Source organism: Metopolophium dirhodum, chromosome 1, assembly GCF_019925205.1.
Source record: "Metopolophium dirhodum isolate CAU chromosome 1, ASM1992520v1, whole genome shotgun sequence".
NCBI classification, from domain to species: Eukaryota; Metazoa; Arthropoda; class Insecta; order Hemiptera; family Aphididae; genus Metopolophium; species Metopolophium dirhodum.
The window spans coordinates 99,059,431-99,071,827 of record NC_083560.1 but is presented as its reverse complement, the minus strand read 5'-3'; the positions used below and the strand labels follow the sequence as shown (position 1 = coordinate 99,071,827).

Here is a 12,397-nt window from a genome sequence, read left to right as displayed (position 1 = left end):
CTGCGCTGTGCGCTTACCATAGATATATACAACAACTAGACAGCCGTCTTTATACTACAGTTGTGACTAATGTTGAAATCGGCCGCCATTTATAAAGCAGGCAATGTTTACATTTATTTATGTACATAATAATATGTACTGTGATAATATTATTTTGTAAACATTGCCTGCTTTGTAAATGGCGGCTGACTTCGATGACAAGAAGGAGACGGCTATCTAGTTGCTGGATATATCTATGGCGCTTACACACACAAATTACAAATTCACTGGGGAGATCTGGAAGTATTCAGAGCAGTTGGCATCCGTGCGGACGGACTTGCGCGTGGAAATAACATAGATAATATAAAACGGATAGTATATATACCCATCGGGTAGCGTTCCCGAAGTTTTGGTAAATACCCCATGAATACCACCGTTACCAATAATAGCCATTAGGTAACCATTCGCCTTATAGGCGCATTCACAGTATCGCCGTGTGTCGTGTCGTGCAAGTGCGTGGTTACTATACGGTTACAACTGGTTACCATATTGGTTTAAAAGTTGAGCCGTACTTAGTGAATTCTTGGTATACTCGGTTGCAACTTGGTTATTGCACGATACCAAAAAAGTATCACAATACGTTTTGATCGACTCGACACGGCACAGGACGTAGCTATGAATCTCGCCATCTCGGCTAGATACCAAAAAAATAATGTCCAATCACAATACGATTTGATCGACACAACACGACGTAGCTGTGAATGCGCGCCTTTGTCGCGCTAATATACAATACCTTTTTTTTATTTGGCAATGGCTAGGAAGGCCGATGGCCTATTCTATATTATTTACGGAGAAAAAAAATATAGTATCGAGATAATAACTATTTTCGCCTAGATACGAGTTAGGTACCTGGTACACCAACCGCCATATTGTACTACTTATCGTAATTATATACAATTATTATTTGAAACTTTGAGCTGCAGACACAATGGTATTATTATTACGATCTCGCGTTAAACCGCACCACAGCAGCAACAGATTATATTTTATACATACATTGTCGTCACGACCAGGACACATTTTTATTGAGTTGTTCTTATTATTATATCATTGTCGCGTTGCGTCACACAACCGAACCGGTTGAAACCGTATCACTCGATCGAGTATTATATTAGATATTTATATGGGTATCCGCATGTAATAATAATATAATATAATAGCCAATAGGTGTATGTGCGCGTGTGTCTATGATATACATTTCGACGGATACGAATATGTGTTACTATGACTATTGCTATTATTATATTATTATACGTTTGTGCAACTCGAGGCCCACTCCGGAGTAATGGCGTTTCGAATGACTCGGCAAATCGTCTAATCGAATCCGACTCGTATACCTAATGCATAATAAATAATATTATATATCTAATAATGTCTGATTAAAATCGTACACAGTACTCATTCGGTCGGTGGCGGACCTACGCAGGAAAAGCAAAATTGAATACGAAACACGTGTGCATTGTATATCATTGTGTCTTGCGATCTGGCACAGATGTTTATACGGTCCTGTAGCATTAGTTGTATAGTTATTATAGCGCTACAAAACACCCCCCCCCCCCCCCCAAATAGGAAGGATCGTCTCGAATTTTAGAATCGCGTCTCCCTTTTCCTTTTGAATTGTTCCGTACATTCGAGAAGAATTTTTAAACCGATTTTAAATATGAATATAAATTATAAATATATTATATTATATTATACCTACCTAGGTACGCGTGTTTTGAGTATAGTCTATACTATTTAACTATTATTATAATTTTATATATAATATGGATTGTAATCTTTTATCAACAGCGACCAATTATTGATCGACTGAAGATTGAATTAGAAAGTTAATTTTAATTTTTTGTTATTCCTTTTTGAAATGAAAGTTAAAACGTTATATATTGTAGTTATCAAGTTATGTCAAAGATTTAAAGTGTCCCCCTTGAGAGTGCCTACTCTGAGCTATATACTCTTATGTTATATATTATGTTTTGTGGGTAAGTGGGTTTGGACGTCCGTGCGAACCTCGTCAATCGAATTCAAAGTCGCTTTCTAACAGAGGGAAAAAAAAAATTGTCATGTTTGACCAACGAAATGCACATTCGAGTTTTTACTCTCAAACAATCATTCGACCCTGTCTTGTTGTTTTTTAGGTAGTACATATATACTTATAGTTTTATAACAATATGTTTGTGTACATTCGAACATACATATAGGTACAGAGTGGCTGTACAATATATTTTGTAGGTGTATAGGTAGGTACTTACATGAATTATTTATGCTGTTCGTTATTTTTTAAACTTTGAAGGTTATATACACCGTTTCATTCAAAACTCATCTAAAATGATTTTGAATTTGTTTTTTTTTTATTTTCAAACGTTTTAACTTGAAAAAAAAACGAAATAACAACCATAACAGTTTTCAATTATTAATTGAAACATTTTGATTATAAATCAAGGTTAAATAATAACTCGTAAGTATATTACGCGTATAGAAAGAATAATATAATACTGTCTATAATCGATAAATTGTCTTTTTTTTATAAATATACCTACCGGGTGATCCATTTAACGTAAGACACTCATAATTTCCAAAATTATTAACGTTATTAAAAATAACTATTTTACTTAATTTTATAACGTTAAAAATCAAATTTGTATAAAAATAATGTGTTTTTTAATTTTCATAAATTTTTGGAGTACTTTGATATTTAAAAATAGAATTTTGTACGAGCGGTTGTAAGTATTTAAAGTTAAGATGAGTGGTACAAGATACCCCTCAACATTTTGATCCACTACTCCGCTTATCTAAACTTTAAATGCTTAGAAAGTTATAACTAATATACTGCTTGTTTAAAATTTGATTTTAATTCTACAAAAAAAATTCCACTTAGGAATATGAAATTGAAATGTAAAAGAGTAAGCTACTTAAAAGTGATAACAATCAAAAATATAATTTTTTTTTCCAAAACATTTTATTTTGTAACGACTTAACAAAGTATCTTGAAGAAATGTTTTGAATAATGTTGATGTTTTCTGAAATAATGAGTGCCTTATGTTAAATAAATCACCCCGTATATTATGTATATTTAAATATGTAGCTATTAACAATTTCACATTCTAAGTATTTATTATTTACGATCATTTGAATACGACCTATGTCGCTTATAGATCCATATATTATTACGATAAAAAATGAAAACATTATATTGTACATGATTTATGATGTCACATGACCAAAAATGGTAAATGCATACTTCATATTCTTATATAATATGTCGCGTGGTACTATTCTTAATGTGTTTAAAATTTTAATGCGAATAAGAAATATAATAACGCCGAATATTAATACATTTGAAATAATATATAGTGTTATAATGTGTCCGTATAAAATGAGAGAGAGAGATACAGAGAGATGGACGAACGTCATTAAATGTAATATTAAAACATCATCAGTTGTAATATTAATTTGCTACTATTCCATTTTAACCTTCGGCGCGATTCTAAACTATATAATATCATACGGACGATAGGTAGGTACCAAACTAATTACAAATCCGTGTTGCCCTAAATGACCAAAAACCTGTTTGCGGCAATAGTATTTTAGTCACTTCCAAATAACATAACGACATGATATTAATATAAGGGGATAAGTTGCTGCTTGAGTAGTGTTAAAAAAATAAAATGTATTAAGTATTATTATTATTTTAACGCAATATATTATAATCAACAAAAATTATTCCAGTGTAATAATGTTATGATATCATACATCATATAATAATATGGTATATAGGTATTTAAGTCTAAAAAAATATTAAAATTATACTTTAAAATTATTCATTGGTTTATTTTTCCGCTATGAGATTCCTAAACTCTCTGTGCGTATTAGTTATTGAGAATTGCAGAAATTGTATGCACAGTATTGTTTTAATTTTGAAAAAACTAAGGTTGGTGCGGAAGCGCTTTCGATTATATTAATAAACATTATGTACACATTGCGATCTAAATACACTGACAGATTTCAGTTTTTTAAGAATATATAATAATATATTATTGTAACCGGTTTCTATATAATTATCGTATATTATATGTTAAGTAGAAAGATTATATGTATTTGATTGCGTTCGGTGCCCGGTTACGCATGTTATTATGGTATCAATGGTCATTGTTGAATAAAAAAGAACATTTTATAAAAGTCTGCAAAACTAATTTATAAAGAAATTAATGACCTGACCATTTTGATTCTTAATTTTTAACGCATTTTGTAAATTTAAAAAAAAAACTGTACAAGTTACAGAAAACTGAGACTTAATCGTTACACTTTCTCAGTGGCTCAATATTTAGCATTTAGGAATTTTTATTATATAAACCTTATAGGTACCAGACACAATAAAAGAATAAGTAATAACAAGTAGCACAGGGGTTTTATCTTAGCATGGTGGGCTTTAAAAAAAAAAAAAATGTTAACAGATAATTTATAATTTCTTACCGACGAGTATTTGTTTATAAGTGGTGGTAGGTATACCGTAAATGTTATAGGCTTAGGCAATATAAGTAATGTTGTAATATATCATACTATTACATAGTTTGTTGAATTTATTTGTAACGTTAACCACTTTATACTGTTTATAGTGACATTATAACAAATGTACAATTATATTAACATAGGTACCTATATTATAAACAAACAATTGAGGTATTAAGATAATAAATATATTATCACTATTCTTATCGTTAGCCGTCAGAATATTAAATTCTCTGCTTATTGGCTTGTAATCGTAAAAAAATGCAATTAATAACAAGGAAATGCAATATGTCTGTTTGAATCCTTATAGTTAGGTAGGTACTTGCAGCTGTGATTGATGCGTAATATTATTGCTTTCGTGATTTTATCACACGGCCTATAATACTTAGGTACTGTACTGTAGGTCTAGATCCAAGCAAGTACAATGATTGCAGATGCACTTGACACTAAAAATAAAGGAACTCGATATCTAATATATTTCAATATATTATGAGTTATGACTTACATAGGTATAAAAACTTCGTTTCAAAATACAATTTTTGAAAATATTAACATTTTCTTTTCTAATAACAAATAAAGAAATTAGTGATTTCACTGAAACCAAACTTATCCGTAGCTAGGGACTGACCATTGACTGCAGCCCCTTTCTTTGTGTACTATTCTATTGTTTATTTCTAAGACACCTTCCTCGATATATATAAGGTGTAATGCACGCATTTCATTAAACGCAATGTTTACACATTTATCAGTTTTGAAAACCATTTATTAATTTATTTATTGAATGTGGGTAGTTCAATAGTTGTAAGACAAGCGCACGCGTTTTATGTGCCCCTTTTTTCTGTCATTCCTAGATTTCGTGCCCCTGTTTGCAGCGCGAAATACGATATAGTGGCTGCAAAATCGGGTTTCGATGGTTGTTTTCACGCGACGGAGAGCGAAAAACGAAAGCTGCTACTCGCGAGCGACCTATGTAATTTATTGAACAATATATTATGTACGACGTCGGTACTCGGCGTGTGATATCTTATTTCATTACGCTCAGAGGCGCAGCCACCGAATATGACAAAGTGAAAACCAATTCGCGAACGCGCCGTATAATATATTACAGGCACCTACCTACCTACAGTAATGCAATAATTAGATAACTGCAGCTATCGTTGTTCAAGTTAAATAATATTATCGTGTTGGTATATGTATAAGCAAATGAAGCTTGCTACGCGCTTGCATAATATAACCGCCGCGGCGTTGCACTGCACAATGTACTTACGACGAAACGTGTCGAGAAGTATAAAGGTGCATAATAATCGCACAACGATAGTTTATAATAATCAGAGACCAGTGACCACAATATTATAAGTATAATACATAGGCACGTCATCGGCATGCAAATCGGAAAATGCGATGATATCGACGTTATATACCTATTGGTACGCTTTTCGATAAGTCGTGGAACTTATAATAACAGAATAACTGTCGTGTGCGCTATACAAACAATGTACAATCGTTTTGCGTCTCGATGTATTATTATTATATTGTGTTCTTCAACATGATATTATTACATTATATTGTTATTAGAAAGTTATTGTAATTCGTTTACACGCCGATAAACATTTTATAATAATAAGTAATATTATAATCAATCACTACTATTCCGCACTTGTACGGTACCTATATTCTATTATTATTCATTGTATAATATAATATTGTCGACAATCGTGTCCGCTCGCTATGGTTTTGACCATGGACCCTGCATGTATGGCGGTCACGAATTACGACTCACACAATATCCCCAGAAAAATATTTCAAGACAAAAATCCCGTGTAAATATTAGTTCAAAACTATTATAAAAGTCGTGATTAGAACTTTAGTAGTATACCTATATTAATCAATATAATCATCACACATTTGATATCTAATGGTTTTGTGTGTCACGAGCTAACGTTTTTACTTTATTTAATTTGTTTTATAATATGGATTTTTTTATTAGGTATACATTTTTTTTGAAAAATATTAAAATAGTTAGTTAGGCACCATAATAATAACTCCCCACTGATATTGTGTTACTTTATTTACTATCATATTATACCTATTACCTGAGCCTTTCCCATTTTGTTAGAAAAGTTAAAAAATTATCAATAATACCGTGACGTTGTTGTTCGTAGGTTGACCGATTACAATCCTGCCGATTACAACGGAGTGATGTACATATACTCACCCGGACCCGGCGGCGACACCGGTCAACTGATGGATGTCCAGCAACAGCAACAGCACCAGCATCAGCACCAGCAGCAACACAACCAACACCTCCTTCAGCTACAGCAGCAACAACTACAGCTACAACTGCTACTCCAACAGCAGCAACAGCAACAACATCAGCAACAGATATCTCCGCCGGCCAGCCCACCGGACGACAGCGACGGCGGAAACGCGATCGCGGAATCGACGTTCTTGGCGCACCAGCTGATGGCCGTCACGACGACGACGACGACGATAGTGAAACCGACGCTATTGTCAATGACCAACGCGGCCAACGTCGTCAACCGTCCACACAAACAAACGGCCACGGCGGTGACTGCAGCAGCGAACGCGGCCGCCGTGTCCGCGGCTTACACTGCGGCCATGATGACGCCTCCGTCGTCGCCGCCCGAAGACGATGTGAAAATGGTTGCGACGGTGGCCACAAAGGCGACCACAGGCAGCCAACGATCATCGAGGCGGACGGGAGGCGTCGGTGACCGGCGGCCGCAACGCGCCAAAAAGACGTCGGCCAACCACTCGTGTGGTCACCCGGGATGCGGAAAGACGTACACCAAGAGCTCGCACCTCAAGGCGCACTTGCGCACGCACACAGGTGAAAAACCGTACCAGTGCTATTGGAATGGTTGCGGTTGGAAGTTCGCTCGGTCCGACGAGCTGACCCGGCACTTCCGCAAGCATACCGGCGACCGGCCGTTCAAGTGCCGGCTGTGCGACCGCGCGTTCTCCCGGTCCGACCACCTGTCGCTGCACATGAAACGACACAACGTCTAGCGGACGTATTTGAAATCGGAAACAACTGCGCATCGATTTTTTTGCAAATATTACCGACAACAGAAAAACATTTATGTTTACCACGACTATTGTATTATAAAACCAGTGTAGTATCGCACGTTTTTTTGATTTTCCTCGTTATCGTGCCATGCAACAATAATTAATTTCCATTATAACCTAACCTGTACAACGCGTGCGTATACATTATAATAGCCGTAACGATTGTATTATATAATACAAATAATTATTATGTTTTACATATTATTATATTATATTATATTTTTTCTTTCTTTTCTTACTTAGCAGTAGTAGTATTATAATATGGTATGATAGAGTAGGTAGTATTATTACTTACACGTAGGTGGTAATAATAATAATATTATTATACCGTCATAATGAACTTGTACATTTTTTTTTCCATCATTCTTTTATTGCTCGGCTGGTCTATGGCGGTCCGACGACGGTGCCCACTCGTAAACAGTGCATTATAAGTACCCAGTGTGAGTATGATATTAAATATAATAATAATAATAATAATAATTGTAGAACGTGTTCAAACGTCACAGCCGCGATTATATGTAAATACGATCCGGACGCGCGTGTGTCGTCGGCTGCAATATATTATATTATTATTATACTATCGCGTACGACGACGTCTATGATAATTTATAATAACAGTCTAAAGTCATGGACGGGTCCGTGTCCAAAGTCTTTGAGATTTGTGTAAGGGTCAGGCGGCGTCCGTGGTGTCTCGTCGAGGGAAAACCCATCTCCTTACCGCGCACGTTCTTTTCCGCACCGAATTTCGTTTCCTTCGACACGTGTCGACGAACCGAAAACGTACACCGATCGTCGTTTTTTTTTGTCGATTTTTTATTGCATGATTTGGACAGTAACGTTTTTAGAGTTCAGCACTAATGTGGCGGATTTCCTCGTTCCGCCCTTCAACCGACACCCTCGTCGTAAGTCGTATACTTTCCTCGCGTGATGGCTTTTCGGAAAACGTCAGTGTTTCGATACTGACGATCGGTAAGCTGTCGATCACAAATCGTCCGTAACAATGTTTAACTAGAAAATTATTTTTCGCGTCGACAAACATTAGCTTACGCATAACCAAGAAAACCACTCTCAACACAATACACTTTATGATGTATATATACATTTTATGTATAACATATTTCAAAAATCGTTTAATTGTATTGTTTCACTCACACTTCGTGGTGTTCCTCTACCAAAACCACGAGCCCAACCTCAACTGTTTTACGAGGTTTATGCCTCACACGCTCCGCAGTGAGCGAGACCTAATCGGTTTTTAGATTGAAAAAAAAACCGTCGTCGCCAAACGGTGTATACTCTCTTTAACCGCTCTGTATATAATAATATACAAACCATCAGATGATCTCGTCGCCGGATTAACGTCAACTAAATGTTATGATTTCGCGCAACACTGTGTCCTTTTTATATACCGTCTGTCGTGTTCTCGAAAAACCATTTCGAATCTCGCGCGGTTGCATATTATTATTATCAGTCACATTCGCGTGTTCAATATTGCCTTGACGTCTCCAGACTCGTGTTGATTCCTGTGACTTTGACGGTTTCTTATTTTTTGTCATAAAAATCTCACACCATCTCGTTCCCATGTATATTCATAATCCATTCGATTAATAACGTTCAATCCAACGGTTTTTATCCACACCGACTAAATTTCGAATTCTGACATGTCTTAGGCCCAAGATTAACATCATTGGTAGATATCTGGACCGAAAACATTACAACGCAGCACAGAAAACATATTTTATAAACATTTAAAATTTTAACATTGATTTCCATTTGGATGTAATAATAGGTATTTTTTTTCTCCAAAAATGTAAGAATTGATTATTGATAGGGGGAGGAATCCTCCCCAAAAAAATGTCTCCAATATGTCTTATTTTCAACCAAATATTAAAACCTAAAATTCAATAAAATTACAATATACACATGTTTTGGACCCCCCCCCCCTCCGAAAAAATTTCTGGATACGGCCTTGCGGAAAGCCTAATTCTGTCTTGCCGCAGCGTAGAGCTATATTTTATATATTATATATTATTATACGTTGCTTATAGAGATTTTTTCCGTTATTCCTTTTGAACATTGACTATAACCGAGTTACCCGGGGTGCCACCCTATTGTAAGACCCCGCACTGATGATTTTGGATCTCTTCGGTGAAATTTTTTTTCTCCTTCGTATTTCACCTACGATACCTATATATACCACGATAAAATTACCGTACACAGCAGAGGTGTGCTCAGGAATATTCAATAGGGGAGAGGGGGGGATACATTATTGTATTATATAATATAATTGGGAGGTGGCACTGTGCAAGCGTCACATTTATGTTGTAAAGGGATAGTGTCTTTACAGTTTGTCTAAAAATTGGTAATTTACATCATTTTACCCATCAGTTACTGATTAATGGAGGCGGTGAGGTTCCATGACTTCCCTTTTCCCCTGAGCACACCCCTGGTACATAGACGTATAATGATAGTTTTAGGCGTATCGCATTTAATATATAGCTCTTATAATATCGTACTACAGCATAACGATTGTACGATAATAATATGTGTTCGGGTCGGCGATGATTCGCACTATATCGAACGCAGTAAATGAATAATATTATTATGTATGTACCTATTGCACACGCCACACACTGACACGCAAGCATATAATATAATGATTATCTCAATTATTCGCCAATACTATTATATCAATTTTCCAAGCAAACAACGAGAAATGTTTCGAAATGAAAACCGCATTTAAAATCTTAAACGATCGTGTCAGTATATTTACGAGTTCCTTGGAAATAACATTATAGTTTTGCTTTTTTTCCCTCTAAGCAGACATTCGGCTAAGTATCAGTGAATGTACACTCGCGTACCGAAGTACTTACCTATTTTCCATTGCGTTGTAAAAACTTACTGAAATTTTGATTTTGCAATTTGCCGTTACCAAAATGTCCAAAAAGTTATTTTATTTTAACACGTATGTCTATATTTTATTGGTAGTCTATCCAGTGTCCAAATTCGTTTTGCAATACTTTTAAATTCACCCTAAACAAATTTGTATGAAATTGCAAGAGCAGTTCAAGTCTTTCGATTACCTTTGGCGCGTAAGTACCTAACTTGCGTCACTGTTATTAGATGGACATAGTTCAGCCACTTAAATAAATTATTCGCAGCACATAGTAAATAACAATCATTTACACGTCAGTTGTACATTAACACTATGATCAAATTCTCGGCTTCGACAATGATAATAAATTTCACTTGGATTACTACTTAATTTAATTGTACATAATATACCTAACTGCATTTGGTTTGTTTTTCGTCGACTCTTAGAATAATTATAATAATATAGTACATTGACTATGCGTATATACATAATTTTATTGTAATAAAACAATCAAAATCTCGTTTTTCCTGATTAAATAAAACGTATTTTTTATTTGTTATTATTATTTTTGTTTTATACATATATAGTTTTTAATCTTATTCAAAATCAAATTTAACAAAATGTGATTAGCAATAAGTGTTTTTTTTTAACTTAGCTGTTAGGACTTAAAAAAAACTATTTTTCTTTTTAATGTTATAATTTTTATTATTTTTTTATCCAGTTATATTAAAACTAAACCATTGTAAAAATCTGTATTTTAGTTATTATTATTGATGAACGTATGTCGACTTATAATATTGCCTATTTTTACAAGTACCTATATATGTATTTTTATTTCATCTTCATTATTATTAATTATTATTATAACCAGTTACTATAATAATATAGATATAATGTGAATTCTGTCCTTTAGTAGATTTATAGCCATGTCAAACGTTATTATAATATTATTATAATACCTGTAGTAGGTATACCACGTTGCGGTTCCAGGCGCCGCGTAAGTATACAGAAAAAAAAATTTAATTGTTTTCATGCCATTTAATTAAACATAATAATATTTACATATACTAAGGTTATTATTATTATTATTATTATTATTATCATTATTATTATTATATTACATTAAACTTTTACCGTTATCAAAAATGTTTGTTTTTAATTTACGAACGTAATCCAATACTGATCGTGGCAACTCGCTCGCCCGAGAGTGGTAACCGTCACGGTGAGCATATATTATTACTATTATCATTATTATGACATGTGTGGGCGCGTGCAAGCAACCGAAAACTGCCCCCACCAGGCAATATTTCATACTCGGCGTAAGGGTCGTCGCTGCGGTGTCAGACGAATAAGTATCATTAAGCTAATACATAGTTTCGTGTCGGACGTGTACATAATATTTTGTACCTATACAACGGGCTCGTATTAGGGTCAAATATAATTATTATTATGTGAAATGAACATCGCGTTAATTAAATTTAGGTGCGTGGACTGAGTAAAAAAAAAAATAATAATTATATATATATGCACAACAACAAAATAAATAAAAACGAGCTTACGTTTGACGTATACGCGTCCGTGAGTCACGATTGAAAAGAGTATACCTATACTGCTGCAGTTGACTGCTGTATAAACATGAATACCTACCTGCTGACTGCTCTCTCGTGTATGCGTTACGAGTTAAATGTTAAATGGGCATTTTATGAATTGTATTTACATTAATACGTGGTGTAATCGTGGAGTAATCGGTGGTGAGTCTAAGACTACGGAAAAATAGAAAAAATACAGGTGGCGGAGAGGGTGGACTTGGACGCACAATGTGCACCTACCTACATCAGAACAGCCATATTAAAATTATAAGCTATAAAAATACTAGCATACTTTTAAACA

The 12,397-nt window shown here is 34.5% G+C and overlaps 1 protein-coding gene across 2 annotated transcripts in view; it reads left to right on the top strand.

Moving 5' to 3' along the window:
• LOC132935595 (Krueppel-like factor 6) overlaps positions 1–11,639 on the top strand; it is an 84,477-nt gene extending 72,838 nt beyond the window's left edge. For both annotated transcript variants that reach the window (XM_061002191.1, XM_061002190.1), the window contains one exon: positions 6,708–11,639. In XM_061002191.1, coding sequence (XP_060858174.1) covers positions 6,708–7,575 — 868 coding nt within the window. In that variant the 3' untranslated portion in view covers positions 7,576–11,639. The remainder of the gene's footprint in view (positions 1–6,707) is intronic.
• Positions 11,640–12,397: the final 758 nt, after the last annotated feature.